Source organism: Mercenaria mercenaria, chromosome 17 (assembly GCF_021730395.1).
Source record: "Mercenaria mercenaria strain notata chromosome 17, MADL_Memer_1, whole genome shotgun sequence".
Taxonomy (NCBI): Eukaryota; Metazoa; Mollusca; class Bivalvia; order Venerida; family Veneridae; genus Mercenaria; species Mercenaria mercenaria.
The window spans coordinates 72847253-72864170 of NC_069377.1; the positions used below are offsets into that span (position 1 = coordinate 72847253).

Here is a 16918-nt window from a genome sequence, read left to right on the forward strand (position 1 = left end):
TGTGAACTAAGAACTGAACGCGGCAAACTACCAATACATAACATGACCAAATGATTTCATTTAATATATTTTTTTATTTCAGGATATAGCATTATACATTATTGACAAATAATTAAATAAATTCCAAAATTCAAATTGAAAAATGTCCTTTTTTAACTTTTTTTTTTGTCTGAGAAAATTCTTGGATTTATTAAAAATAACCTAGTTGGAAATTTTTTTGTTTTCATTTTAACTGAACAACCTGTTTTTCTTTTATATCTATACAAGTAGCTTAATATGTCAAAATTATAAACATCGAAATTATCCGTGCTTTTTTGTGAGATAGTTAGAGAAATTAGTCTTTTTAAGTCTGCTTTACCTTTCTTATCTTGCCCTCGGGGTCTGGATTAGCCAAAATGTTCAGTTTTCTTCTGTATTTTACACATTTCAAACAGAACACCTCCCCGCATCTGAAAACATCCAAAGTATCTTCTCATGTATTGATATAAGTTTGATATATAACATATAAAGTCTTCAGTGTTTTACTTATGATTCTTTTATGGCAGTTTTTAAATATGGATTAGTCTGTAAATAGTTAGACTTAATATACAAATGTACATGTAAGTTTCATTCATGTATTTAAATGATATATTCAATGTTCTTAATGGTCAGAATTCATGTACTATTGACTGAAATATTAATCTCATACAGCTCAAAATTTGAGCGGTTATATACATGTGATATCTGTGAATGTGTTATAATGATGTATATGATGTATGTATATAAGTGAGAATAAAACAGAAGGATATCGAGGATTTACAGTACTTCACATGTTAGGTAGCATGGTGAAGTTAAGCCAGACTGCTGATACGGAAACAGCGTTGATTATAGAACTATAAAATAGAATGCGAATTTATACAAATTATCAAAAGCAGAAAATAAGTCAAAAGTACAAATATGTTACAAAGAACAGCCTAAAGGATAGTCTGTTACACTGATCTGTCTTATCGAATACAGATAATATGTAGTATTTAACGCGTGGAAGAGTCTACCTTAAGGAAAGCTTAAAGGAAAAGGAAAAAAAAAACAAGTTAAACATGATTTTGTTTCGACGTGTTCAAGGTTTAAACCCGACAAAAGAATCTGATCCTTGTGCTAGAAAGTTAACTATTGATAAAAGTTAATACAATATGTGCTACTGAATGACTACATGGTGTTAAAACTACAATCGAACCATCTAGCACCGGCGATGTTTTATGAACACTTGCCAAATATCTCACACATGTAGACAAATACGTTTTTAAAAATTGTATGTTTTCAAAATTTCAACAAAATACAATTGTGTAAGGACATTATTTCATTCATTTGAAGATCACTACCCATTTCAAGGTCACAAAATCTCGCTCTTTTACTAAGATACAGATGTGTGGGTTGAAATTGATTTTTCACTGATATATGGTCAAATATCCATGCAAATTTAGATTTATTCCAAACATTGGGAAAGATAAAGAAATTGTTTTGTTTTTGACAAATGTTTGTTGCTTTATGCTGAAATTCGCTGGTTTGTAAAGATGTTTTTTGTCTTTTGTTTTTTGTTGTTGTTTTTTATTTAAAGATAGGGCTGCGACCGTAGAATAAACAAGAGCTCCACACAGAGGGGAAATATAAACCCATAGTTCTAGTCAGAGGAGGAATTAAAATCTAAAGAAAAAGATTCTTGCATGAGTGTTGGGGAGTGGGAAGTAACGTTCCTGATCAAAACGGGGCCGAACGTGGGTGGGGATATAGTTTGAATAAGTTGTGATCCAGACACACACACAAAAGATTTTAAATCAGTCTGTGACCTTGACCTTTGGCCTACCGACCAAGTTTATTTTCTTGAATACTAAGGCCCAAAGATATACCAGTGTAAAAGTGATTTTGGTAGGCGTGGGCGGAGAAGGTGGGCAGTAATGTGGACTGCTGCACGCCTCAAAACACCGCATCACTACCGAACTGTATTCCAAATTTAAGTCGATACCTTGAATAGATATGAACATGTGATATGAACACAGATACAAAGGAAAGATTTCAACACAATTTGTTACCTTGACTTTTGGCTTACAGACCTGGTTCATGTGTTCTGCACATAGTCTCACTGCCACCTACCTTATACACAGATTGAATTCAATATCTTAACTGTTTATTCATTTTGGCACCGGACACGAAATATGAATGATAAATTTGACCTTTAAGCTTCATTAGTGACCTTGATATTTGACTTAAGTGCTCCACACATTGTCTTATCACATACTACCTGTATGTTCAAAGTCAGTCCTAGAATACTGATTCAGTTATATCCCGAACAAGAATGTGAGGGTCAAAGTTGACATTTGAGTTCCTTTTGTGACCTTAACCTTCCATCGGGCATGCAATAAAATGAAAGAATAGCATAATTTGATTTTGTTGAAATTATGACCTACACATGTGAGAAATTTAAAAAATACAGTCAGTAATATGAAAGACATTGGGGTGTGTGTGGGGGTGGGGGAGGGGCGGGGTTAGTAGTTGCTTTAAATGGAAAAATAATAGTACGTAGTACTTATACATTTGGCCAAAGCATCAGTGAGAGAATTTGTTCGGGTATGAACACTGACAAACTAGAACGACATGCTGGTAATTAACTGATAAATGAAATGTCTGGACGAATTCTTAATAAAGGAAATGTCAAAATTAAAATACCTATATTTCTAAATCAAACACTGTCGTCATAAATCTCCCACACTTTAAACAGAAATCCGTTGCAAACAAAAACGGTTCATCCTGAACTTTGTGACATGTTAAAAAAAATGACATTAGCTTTATTTTGCTGTCTACATAATCTTCAATGATAGTCACTTACGTGAGACATGAGAATTCTATCGTGTTAAACGTCAATTCACTATTAAACAGGCATATCATTTTTGTGACATTCGATGATGATGATGATGATGATGATGATTCAGTTATGATGATTATGATGATGATCATAATCAATATGAAATTTTTTGAACAAGAAAACACCATAAGCAAGAACCGCTTGCTTTGATATACATCCATCAATATAACAACAATGAAGAAAGAAAGAAAGAAATACGACAAACCTTCTACAGTGTTTAGGTTTTCTTTTCAGTTTGAACTGTTTCTGGCATCCAGTACAAGTTCTCTTCATGCTTTTATCAACATAATGTCCTTTTACCATTCCTGAAATTATAATTTAATTGAATTTTGCTTATACGGAACCAGCTTAGTTGGTGCATTACAGAAATCAACTTATCTCATCAGGCATTCTTGATTGTTCAACAGTAGCGCATTTAAGTAGACACACGAGACTGGGCTATTTTGAAATCTGTCTTCTCGTCTGTTTCGTCGGGCCTTTAATGGTGTTTCCATTGTTACACTGTCATCTGCAAAGGCATTGAGTATACCAATGCGCGTATTACGGATTCGACCGGTGAGGATAACTTTTTTAATGCCGCCTTTCGAAGAAGCGGAGAAATATTGATTTGCGTATGTGTAGGTCGATCGGACGGTCTGCACGGTGAACGGTTTTCGCCTAATATCTTGAGAACCACTTGACAAAGGTTACGGTCACAGGAACGAGAACCTTGGAAAGAGTTTCCACTCAATAACTTAAGAACTACTTGGCCCAGGACTTTAAAACTTTGTACCCTGATTGGGCTTATTTATAAAGTAGATAATCGCTATTGTTTTCGAGGTCAGTGAGGCCCTTCAACCTTGTGTGTTTGTTGTGTGCGCGCCTGTGTGCTGAAAGTTGTAGTATGTGGAGACGACGTGTTTGAAACGTGGGATTGAATGTATATATTATCTAATAACTTTAAACCCGAATTGCCTGTCCCATCGTCCGTCCCCAACCGTCGCCTCAGAAACCTCGGTCAGATGGCTTCTGGAGGGGAACTGGTACCCCACTGTTTGGACTGTCTCGGGCTTGGACTGTCTCGTGTGCGACTGCCGCCCGTGTGGGCCCGGGACCGAACTTGGGTCGTCCGGCCCCGTTTTGATCAGGAACGGTGCTGGAGCCTGGCGGCCGGGCGAGCATGAGCACTCTCTTGCGGGGACGTCGTCGGCGTGAATCGCCCTAGGGACGCCCCGACTTTCAATTGCCAAAGCGTTTCGGTAGTTTATATGTTGGTCTTTTTTTTACCCTAAAATAACAAGAATAAACAAGATCTATTTCAGAAAGGATGAGAACTCACATGAGAAAAATATCTTCACAATTTCAGTCTCACTTGCAAAAAATATGAAAAAAGACAGTACGTATTTGAAATAGGGAGCTTCTGTATCACTATCTGAAAAAACAGTTCCGCTATTTATGTATTACTCTGACGAAGCCTTTCGGCGAAACGTCGGTATATGAAAATTTAAATAGTCTTTCGTGTTTGGTGGTATTTTTCTACTATAAGATATCACTACCTGAAAGATATGAAAATATACCTTTCCGTTGTAGATCAGCTTCTGCAGTAATGTCAAATTCTTTCAAGTTATCTGGTATATTTAAAGGAATAGCGAATCTTCTGCAGGTTTGGCTGTCGTCTGTAAGTTCCATATTTACCTTGTTTCTTGCAGATTGCAAATGCTGCTTATATTCAGGTGTATTGCCTAATGTTTTGTCAGCCGTTTCAGTGGTAAGTTTTACATCTTGACCTTGACATTTTGTCATTTGGTTTAATTGGTCACCGTCTTGTTGCGGATTCCAGTGATTGTTGAGATCAAAGTGTGCATCAAAAAAGCAAATTTCTACATTATCTTGCTCGGCTACATTATCTTGCTCGGCTTTGCTGTAGCGTATTTCTGGTGCAGAACTGTTTCTCTTACCGGTATTTCCCTTTACCGAAACCATCTGTAGTGAAGATGTCCGCTTATACATTTTGTTGATACAATTCTCGAGAGCAGTACTTAAAAAATTACAAGTTACATATACACTTCCACGTGGTAAGTAAAATAAATGTAATTAGTCCTTGAAAAATATTTCCTTTAAGCCTGATAGTTGCAGCTCTCTGGTGAGGATTGTAAAGTTAATTTCTAACACAACCATGTCCATACAACAGTATTTGGACACAAAATGTCACTATCTTATAAATATTTCATTTCATAAATTTTAATGATCATTTTAATGAATTTATGATCATGATTCGACGGAAATTAAATTCGGATATAGCCGATAAGATGATCAGTATGATATGATAACTTTAATAATATTCTTTTCACATAAATAGTGTCGTGCTAGAAGAAAACTGTAAAGATGTTTAGGAATTATATAAAACGCACTGGCTTAATACTTCCTGATCTGCCATTTTGATTTCACCTAAAAGCCTGTCCATATCCGGCTGAAAGAAACCTTTTCATCCAAACAAAATCAATTACTTGGAGTGGAGACTGTATTTTATATTGTCATACACTTGTGGTTGGTAAGGCTGTTTAGGTACGTGCTTGAGTTTGCCTACTGGACGTTTAGTGGGTTAGAAAGCAGGAGTTCAAGCACCAAAATATTGGAATATTGAATTTCATTGTTTACCTGCACATTCTGTGTTGGACTGCAATAACCTAAATTTCTTAAACATAATATTTTTATTGTGTAAATACTTATTTCAAAATGAAATCTTTAAGCTCGCAAGACGATTAGATCGTGTGCGACAACTGGTCATTTGAATTTCAGAAACCCGACCGGATAATACCGAACAGACATCGGATGTTTCCGTTAAAGATTTACAGAGAAAATGAGGACTATATATAATGTAATAGATAAGCGAAGGCTTCGTTGTATTTCTTAGATATATGTTAATTAAAAAAAAGAATCAAATAATTGATATAATCTATGATGAATATAAAAACTGCTTCCTATCCAGGTGCCCGCTCGTGATGAAAAAATGCACGGAGGGGCACCTGGGGTCTTCCTCCACCATTAAAGCTGGAAAGTCGCTATATGACCTATCATGTGTCGGTGCGACTTTAAATCCAGAAAAAAAGAACTGCTGTAGATCTGAATTGCTTATTTTAATCTTGTCGATGCAATAAAGAATAATATAATTATCTTAAAGTTTAAGAAAACGCTTCCTTTTATTTATAAATGTGACAACATTCGCATAATTGTGAAAGAATGCCAAAATATTTATTTACCTCAACAGAATAGTAAAATTCAAGTTAAACAGTACCAAAAATAGATTATCTGGAGCATGCAACATGCAATCGGTTTCACGCACTGGTACAATTGAAAATATAATTTTAGTTTGGATCATGTAATTGGTAGCCTTTTAAAGTCATTTTCCTACAACATCTATTACTAGTAAAAACAGCGGAGCTTCCATTGTACGACAATAAACAGTTAGAAATATGTTGACTTACCTTAATCATTTAATACATTAGAGAATTCTACTTACCGTCATGTCATATTTTTATGACGACACTGAGCACCTAGAACTAAATAACTCGCTATAATTAATTGAAATATATAATTATATACGTTGTAGTATGTCCAAAAATGTTGTATTTATGTATAACAATTGATTAGATAAACTAGCAGAATCTGTATAATACTATCAACAAGGTAATTTATAGCTGTGTTAACTCGCTGTAATGAATTAACATATATCTTTTGTCAAAATCCGTATAGTACTATCAACAAATTAATTGACAGCTGTGACAAACTTGCTTTAATGAATTAACATACATATATTGCAGTATGAAAGATTATTATCAATGAATACTAAAAGTCTTGTATTTATATAATATTTTATGACAACTGACTAGCTAAGCCAATACCACTAAAAAGGGGGAAAAAAGATTTGATGTAGTACCATCAACAAGTTAATTGACAGCTTTAATAAATTTACATCTGACTATTTGACTTTGAAATAACATATGACACATTCAATCATGAATGGTAACCACTATGATGTCTTCATACTTTGTACTTGATAAAGCATACAATATTTCTCTTGGAAAATTTCTTACGCTTCATACTTTGTACTAGAATTGGTTATCGACTATGAATTGAATGTACAATTTTAAGTTGAATAAACTATATGTTATATGTTATGTTATGTTTAGTATTACAAGAGGGCTTCTAAGTAGTGTTCCTAAGTCACTCACCTGACCTTGACTGTTTGAATTTGAATGTATTTATGACACGCCGAACCATGTGTTTAGTATAAGCTAGTTGCCTCAGTGCCATTATTTGAACAAATTTGGGAGAGGATCATACTTCGAAGAAAGTATATCTTCCATGTCCCTTCTGTGCCGCCAAACGAAAATGAAGTAAAGCACTAAAATTTGTGTTTAGTTTATGCGATGGTAGAATAGTAGGATGGCAAGCTGGTAGGGTAATAAAATGATAAGATGATATGACAGCAGGATATCGATATTAGGATGGCATGACAGCGATGGTATGATAGCAGGATATCGATATTAGGATGGCATGACAACGATAGTATGATAGCAAGATATCGATATTAGGATGGCATGACAGCGATGGTATGATAGCAGGATATCGATATTAGTACGGCATGACAGCCGATATTATGATAGCAGGATATCGATATTAGGATGGCATGACAGCGATGGTATGATAGCAGGATATCGATATTTGGATGGCATGACAACGATAGTATGATAGCAGGATATCGATATTAGGATGGCATGACAGCGATGGTATGATAGCAGGATATCGATATTAGGATGGTATGACAATGATAGTATGATAGCAGGATATCGATATTAGGATGGCATGACAGCGATGGTATGATAGCAGGATATCGATATTGGGATGGCATGACAGCCGATAGTATGATAGCAGGATATCGATATTAGGATGGCATGACAGCGATGGTATGATAGCAGGATATCGATATTAGGATGGCATGACAACGATAGCAGGATATCGATATTCGGATGGTAGAAAAGCGATGGTATGATGATAGGAATTACTAGCTCTATCCTACAATTCTACCATCGATATATATAAGTGAGATATTAAAGAAAAATATAAAGAAAATATATATATCGCTATCCTACAATCCTACCATCGATATCCTACCATTTTACTATACTATCATCATTATCACACTATTATACCATCGCTATCTTATCATCCTACCATACCTGCTGTCCTGCTATCCTACCATTTTACCACGCGCTTTGATAATTAAGCGATCATGCGATGGGCGATGGTAGGATATGAAATAAACAGTATTCCGTAAGAATCAACAGAGTGAAACTGTAAATCTAAATAAATATAATTCTACTTTTTGAGTTTATTGGTATTTAAATGTTTATTTATGTTGTGGGCACTAAGCTTTATTAACATATGCAACGATGTTAGGATAGTACGATGGTAGGATTGTAGGATGGTAGGATAGTAGGATGATAGAATAGCAATAGTATACTAGTAGGATACCATCGCTACCCTGCCATCGCTATTCTACTATCCTACTATCGCTATCCTACCATCCTTCTATTGCTATCCTACCTTCCTACTATCCTACTATCGCTATCCTACCATCCTACTATCGCTATTCTACTATCCTACCATCCAACCTTTCCTACTATTTTACCATCCTACCCTCGAGCTTTGACAGTTTGGCGATGGGCGGTGGTAGAATGTAAAATAAACAATATTCCGTAAGAATTAACCTTCGCCGTCCTACCATCCTACCATCGCCATTCTACTACTCTATCATCCCAATCTTACTATCCTACTATCCATCTTGTCATCCCATTATTCTACTTCTGCGATTTGATAATTAGGCGATGGGCGATGGCAGAATATGAACAAAACAGTATTCCGTAGATTACCACGATTAATACCCTAAATGTATGCGTTTACACGTTCTCGGAGCTGTGTAACGGGTTTTAAAAATCCCAGCAACTACATTTAAATAATTGTACAATGCGCCCGGTTAAAATTTTGTGTAAACTGTATATATTTTATTGTCTAAATCATGAAAACACCATTCCTGTCTTAAGAACACGAAAACGAATTTTCCGTCTGGAAAAATGCGGAAATTACAACTTTGCCCTTAAAATACATCCGCAAAAAAATGAAAAAAAATAACAGATACAAAATACTTCACTGGAATCTATAAATATATTCATAAATTCAACTTCGGAATAAAAATATCGTCCGTTGGTTTTATACAAAATGAAAGCTGTGTTCATGCAATTTGCCGTTGAAAACGAAACAACGACAACAAAAGAAAAGAAAAAAAACAACAAAAAACAAAAACTAAAAAATCACACATTCTTTCTTATGCTTACGGAATCCTTTACAGTTCATGTCGTGTCCCGTCCGACGCTGCATGGCATGACACACGACAGTATAATGCGATACGCGACACCTCAACCTAGAAGAGTAGATAGTCGACACACAACAAGACGAAATATATAATTTAATAACCGCCCTGTTAGCGTGGTAGGGGAAGTAAAAGACGGTGAGCACATGACTTTTATTCATGGGTTCGCGGCAAATAATCAACTGTGAATTCGTGAAAAGGAATAAACTGTAACAGCAATAGAATGACGTCAGAGATAGTCGTTTTGCGAGTTACTTGTCCACAAGACTATCCTAAATCCATCTGAATAATTTATGCATATTCTAAAATTATCTTTCGATTTGAACGTTCATGTGTTTTCAGGTCAGAGTTTATTTGTTTTATGAAAAAAAAATATGTATAATTGGTTTATGTTTTGTATGTTTCCAAAATGCCGCGTTTCATGTGATTGAAAGGGTGAATTCAAGAAAAGCCGTCATAGGAATGTGGATGAAATCAGGATAATTTCTAAAGCTTGCAACCCTGAATGAGACATAAAACGTAAGAAAGCTTGGGACAGGAGTTACGTACTTGAAGCAAATAAATACAAGAGGGTCATGATGACCCTAGATTGCTCACCTGAATAATATGAACTACATGTTTCAAATGTAAAACTGATGCTAAAATATTAAGAAAGTAGGTCAGTAGATCACATTCATGGTAAATGAAAGTCAGTTTCAAGATCCGTGGGCAGAACTGTATATGTCATTCAAATTTCAAGGCTGTATTATTATGAAACAAGAAAGTAGGTCAGTAGGTCAAGGTCACAGTCAAATGACCCCTAATTACTTGGGTTCATCAGGTAATTATAATTAAACAGTCTAGGAAATATAATCAGATAATTTGTTTAAGTATTTTTTTTCCTATACAACTCATATAAAAATTAAGTGACTCTCGGGGCGGGGCCTCTTTTCATCCCAGGGGCATAATTTGAACAATCTTGTTAGAGGGCCATTAGGCAATACTACATACTGAATATCAAAAGCATAAGCCTTGAACTTTCAGTCAAGATTATTAGAAGTTTTTTCCTATGTAAGTCTATGTAAAACTTGGGACCCCCAGGGCGGGGCCCCTTTTTACCTCAGGGGCATAATTTGAACAATCTTGGTAGAGGACCACTAGGCAATGCAACATACCAAATATCAAAAGCCTAGGCCTTGCAGTTTCAGACAAGAAGATTTTAAAAATATTTTCCTATACAAGTATATATGTAAAACTTGGGACCCTCGGGGCGGGGTGTCTTTTCACCCCAGGGGCATAATTTAAACAATCTTGGTAGAAGACCAAAAGTCAATGCCATATACCAAACATCATAGGCCTAGGTCTTGTAGTTTCAGACAAGAAGATTTTAAAGCTTTTTCCTACATAAGTTTATGTAAAACATGGGACCCCCGGGGCATGGCCTCTTTTCACCCCAGGGGTATAATTTGAACAATTTTGGTAGAGGACCTCAAGGCAATGTTGCATATCAAATATTAAAGGCCATGGCCTCTTTTCAACAACTCTTTTCTTTTGAACAATCTGTAAGGAGGATCATTAGATGATAACACATGCCAAGTATTGAGGCTCTACGCCTTGTGGTTTCGGACAAGAAGATTTTCAAAATTTTCCCTATGTAAGTATATGTAAACCATGTGACCCCCAGGGCGGAGCCATATTTGACCCTAGGGAGATAATTTGAACAATCTTGGTAGAGGACCACTAGATCATACTACATACCAAATATAAAAGTCCTATGACCTGTGGTTTTGGACAAGAAGATTTTTAAAGTTTTTCCTTTCGGTTGCCACGGCAACCAGAGTTCTGCATGGAATTCAATTCTTTGAATAGTTTTGAAAAGGGGGCACCCAAGGATCAATCCTGTGAAGTTTGATTTAATTCTGCCTAGTGGTTTTCAAGAAGATCTTTTTATAAAGTGTTGACGGACGCACGACGGACGACGCACGACGGACATTGAGTGGTCACAAAAGCTCACCATGAACCTTTGGCTCAGGTGAGCTAAAGGTATACAGAAAAAAGAAACATCTTTAGGAAGAAGTAGTAGTAGATGAGGCGTTCTCAGTGAGGAAAAACTCTAGTAGTGAAAGCGGGCCATCTTGAAAAAAACGTTATTTGTCTATTGAGTAAAAAGGTAAGGACAACTTTTGCATTCCCCCCCCCCCCCCCCACCCCCCCTCCACCTCTACTCCCCCTTTATTTTGAGTAAGTTTTCGTGGCTCCCCTATGTTTTGGCTGCCGGAATCTGAAGACGGTGCAGGATTGTTTGTTTTTTTCCTACTTGTGTGGTGCCCTACTGTTTTCTTATGTGTTGCTTGTTCGTTTTTCTATGTTATTTAGTTATGTGTGGTTGTGTGTTTATCTTCGGTACATGAGTGTCTGCGCTATTGTGATTTACGTTGTAGTGGGACTGTTATTAAGGAACGTGGCATTCCCTTGTATATTCGTCCTTGTCCAACTTTCCCCTTCGAGTTCCTAGACCCCTCCACCCACCCCGGCCCCATTTTTACCCTTACCCATTCTTTCCCCTCTATCTATATTTAGCATAAATTGATATGTACTTATTGGATGTTTGAAGTAACCCGTCTGAAATATTTTTCCATTACAGCTTCTTTATGTTGTGGGCCTACTATGCAAATGTGTGGCTCTTGGGCTGTGTTTTTAGTGTTCTGTGCGTCCGAGAAATCTTCCCTTACCTATTATCTATTGTTCACTTAATTATTTGGTGGCAATGTTATTGTTAAAACAGATGCAATTCTGACGCACTACGCTTAGTTAGAGAGGAATTCTTTGGACCGCTTATCACTTAACAAATTATAGATAACATATATGACATACAAGTAAAATTTCACACAAAAAATAAAAGTGGATATATTTATATCCACACATACGCAGTCTTTAGGAAACATGCTGATTCGATTTGAAGAAAGCACTTATATTAGCTAGAGGAAATATATATTTGAGCATTTGTCAATGTTGCTGATGATAAAATAGATAGTTTGTAGCACAGTTAAGAGTATAAACGAACTTGATTCACTCAAACTATACAAGGAACAGTACAAATACCTTGTCAAAAAAAAAAATATGAATAGAAAATAAAAGTACGCAATGTTAGTTATTAGGTATTTCGTTTATAGTTTCATATAAATTATTTTAAATGTTTAGAAGTTCATTTATAATTTTCATATAATGACTTCGTTTACAAGTTGAAATTATGATAACAATGATATTAAAATGTATGAACCAGCTTATATACGAGATGTGGCATTTTTGGTTGTACCGAAGAGCCGAACAGTAAAGTATGGTGACAGAAGTTTCAAACATGCAGCTCCAAAGCAAGCATCAGAGATTCAAGCTCACTGTCCGCAATTAAAAAAATCTTTGAAAACGCATCTCTTTCACACATGTTATATAAAATAACAAAATCTGAAATACTGTTGAAAATGGCGTTAAACCAAAAAAAAAGCATGACAGGTTTGTTTCGTGTTGAGAAAGGGATTGCTCTCGTAATGTAATTTAACGTTGGACATAATTTATGGATGATCTTGTTTTAATTAATATTCCTTCTATTCTTTCACCAGTATATTTACATGTATGTATATGTATGTATGTGTTCTTTATGTTTTTTGTAACGCACTTTTGAACGTACATATTTTGTATGAAAAGAGTGCTATATAAGTTGGGTATAATAATAATAATTAAACAGAAAAACAGTCATTACGTGCAATGTATCTAGGTACTAATAGTAGTAGGTAGTTTAACAAATTTTAGAGTTTACTTAATTAAACAAGGCAGTCTTTTAAATACACATTATAACATGACCCACGGTGCAGGAGTGTAGTAAACTCATTAATTATTTTGCATATTAAACGGGTAAGTAATACACTAGTGTAATAAATATGCAAATGAGCCGAATCACTATCACTACGCGCTGTCAAAAAAAGTAAACAAACATGGCGTCGAATGACATTTCTGTCAATGATCAGGTTCGAATTGACGGCCACGGCCTTTGGATCGTCAGTGAGGTTGTCTTCCGCGGATATACAACATGCTACATGGTCAGGCTAGTTGATAGTAACTTTGAAGTTGAGCTTGAACGGGAGAGATTGACGATCGTGTCTACCGAGGAGATGAACGCTATGTCCGAACAGACTCCACGGCCAAGGTCCAGATTTAATATCGTATCTGACTCTGATGTTGACGCATTTAACCACCAACAAACTAATAGAAACACTCTCATAAAAACTGTAAATGATTTAAAAAAATTGAAAGCTTTCTTTGAAGAACCAGAGATTAACGAAATTCGTGAAATTCATGAAATTCCTGACCATGAACTGTCTCCATTACTTTGTCGTTTCCTAGTCAGCGTTAGAAAGCAAGATGGCGAGGACTATGAGCCTTCTGTCCTTCGTGGAATTATTGACCGTCAGTTACGTCGTAAAGGCTATGGACAAACAATTTCTTTGGGCCCTGGATTTGCCAAAGTACGAGAAACCCTGGCTATGAAACAACGCCAACTGAAAAAAAATGGGAGGAGTAACCTGCCTAAAAAGTGAACCGCTGTCTGATAATGACATAGACCAATTGTGCAACACTCATCAACTTGGTACAAGTACACCGGACACTGTACTTCAAACACTTTGGTTGTTTAATACCATTCATTTTGGGCTTCGGAGCTGTCAAGGGCACCGCGATATGTATTGAGGTGACATAACTCTGATGGCCGATGAAAACGTGCATGAATACTTGCAATTTACTGAGAGACAAACCAAAACTCACTCAGGTGAAAATCCGAGAGATGTCAGAGTAATAAAACCGAAAATGTGGGCATTTAGTAAATCCGGATCGATGCCCGAATAAAGTCTACAAAGTCTATGCTGAAAAACGACCTGCGAATTATTCAGAACCCGACCATCCATTTTATATTGCAACAACAATTGTGCACTTACCTTCACCCCGTGATACTTGGTTCAAACGGAATCCAGTCGGAATCAACAAGCTAGGATCTATGATGAAAAGAATGGTCCAGCATTCAGGTCTCAATACAAGTAAACGCCTCTCCAATCACAGTGCACGGAAATATCTTGTCCAGAAATTGAACGACAGTAACATTCCGCCTAACCAAATTATGCAAATATCAGGCCATAAGAATATACCTTCCATCAACAATTATAGTCACATTAATCAGAATCAGCAAATTTCCGATATCCTTCATTCAAATGCAAAAGAAAACCGTCCGGAGAATGTTCCGTATCCGTGTTCAACTTCAACACCATGGTCTAACCACAACACAGTACATGTCAGCAACGATTCAAGATCCAATCTTCAAGTATCTGGTGGCTTTCAGAGTATTTTCAGCGCTCCCATACATGGTGGAACTTTTCATGTGCATGTCCATCAAGCTGAATTCACAGCAAAACAATCTTCTGGCTACAAACGCGTACGATGCATTGACAGTGACAGTGACTAAATTCATTTTCATATGCAAGGAGCCCGCTACAAAACTTTACACATACTTTACGACTCGAACCAGTATGCGCAGTGACGCCATGAGATACTTGTTGATACTTTGATATTTGCACTAACGATTATGCTAAGGTCTTTTTATTGTCTTTGCAACATATTACACATTTGGCTGAATAAAGCCAATAGTAATTTTCAGTGATCACGTATATTTTCCTTTGAATTAAATGAAATTAAACTGGTACTACTTTTTTAGCTCATGTGTTTCAGAAACCGTTTCACCACTTCGACCCAGTTCTCCTTATATAGAGAATAGGCAAGGTCATTTAGTTTTTAGTTTGTAAGTAGGTAATTTACTGGTCATGTTATAAATACAATCTTAAATTCGTGTTCGTGTTGTTTGAATTTATTAAACTCGTCATCTAAAAACGATAAATTGTTTTTAGATGACTCGTTTAATAAATTCAATACAACATGAACACTCATTCAAGATCCTCTATTTACATCAATAGGCTCTCAAGTTTCATAAATGTATACAGTTTTAATTTGAATTGTAAAGCGATACTAAAATTTCACTGGAATTTCGTATAGATCATAGAAATAATCGTATTGACAAATAAGACTACAACGTAGAGGAAAGAATAACTGGGTATCACTAAATCGTGCATATGCAATTTTGTAAAACAATTCTATTACACGCAAAAGTGAAGTACTACTAAGAAAAAATGAAATAAAACAACTAAATCTTCATGAAAATATGAAGCAATTGATCAGTTTAGTGTAAATACGGTACGCTTACTACTCTCACCTCTGGATATTTCCCTTTTGGTTTGTATGCGCTAAAAATAACACCACGCGCTAAAATAGCAAGGTAAATTAAATATGCAAACACGATGGATTGCATCATTGTGTGTATGTCAATATATCATATGTAAAATTTGCTTAGCTATATTAAAGTAATGAAAGAACATCCATATAGTACATACATTTGGTTTAAAAGCAGACTTTAATGTGTAATTATACTAGTAACGAGTTGCAACCATTGTAAGTAAATGCAACTTGTAAAATTAAAATTCTCACAAAATTCGAAACGTAATAAAATATGCATAGCCTTAAATTCATTCATTCTTGATTAATTTTTTTTCTAAATAGTCTACATTGGTACAAAGCTGATGTTAATTTACATATCTACACGTAAAACTTTAAAATGTGAACATACCAGTTCCCAGTTTGGTGTTTACAGCAAAGCGAGACATGCCTCGACGTTCAGCTGTCTGGTGGTATGTCTTTCCATAGGCAGCACGATTTATGTATTCACAATCAGGATTTTCGCACTTTACATATAAATACCCTCCAAGTCCTTTCTGAAGTTCCCCTTGAATTGTGTTTATTGTCAGTGGCACAGGCCCAAGTTTACACTTTTTACAATATTTAAGATTATCGAGAAGCACGTCCCACTCTACCAATCTTCTTCCCACTTTCCATGATTCATCTGATCCATTATTTTCAATGCTTGTGGTTGCTAATTCATTTCCACAACACGAATGATCATTATTCACCAATTTCTTGCGTCGAATTATTAGTTTTCTCATCGACATTGTACCCTTCTTGTTTCCTGTCATATTCGCTTTCGGAAAACGCTGGTCGTGAAATCAAATTACTTCCGGTCTAAATAAGTTTAAATTTTTGAATATATGTAAACAACACTAACTAAAATATTAATTAAACACCAAGTTTTGACAGTTATGACCAATCAAAATAAAAAGAATATTGCGTAAATACATATTTTATGATGAAATCAGAATTTTACCGTAGTTTACCGGCGACGAACGGAGCGTTGCGATATTAGCCTATCTTTTAATTTTGGCGGAAGTTTAATTTAGAGTTGTCCTGCCTTAAACAGTTTTCAAAAACTATAAGCCGAGCGAATTCCATAAGTTGATAGACCAGTTCATAAAAATCCCAAAACCTGTATTACAATAGTTCATCTTCCCTTTTTAGTAGGCAGTTTTTATGGTAGAGAAAGTTGTATTTACGTTAAGGGTGATAGTCGAAGTCAGTTGTCAGCGGTCCGAAGGACCGGCAAGTCATTAAATAGTATTCTTTCAGGCTACCACACAGCTGAAATAAATATC

The 16918-nt window shown here is 35.8% G+C and overlaps 1 protein-coding gene across 2 annotated transcripts in view; it reads right to left on the bottom strand.

The window, feature by feature from the left end:
• LOC123536767 (uncharacterized) overlaps nt 1-16622 on the bottom strand; it is a 34303-nt gene extending 17681 nt beyond the window's left edge. Inside the window, exons 1-3 of one of the 2 annotated variants that reach the window (XM_045320174.2) lie at nt 16003-16622; nt 3102-3201; nt 359-449 (exon numbers count right to left, since the gene is read on the bottom strand). In XM_045320174.2, coding sequence (XP_045176109.2) covers nt 359-449; nt 3102-3201; nt 16003-16405 — 594 coding nt within the window. In that variant the 5' untranslated portion in view covers nt 16406-16622. Of the gene's footprint in view, nt 1-358; nt 450-3101; nt 3202-4452; nt 5074-16002 lie in introns of those variants that run through there. The other variant, XM_045320173.2, reaches the window with a different exon arrangement.
• Between the last annotated feature and the right edge of the window lie 296 nt (nt 16623-16918).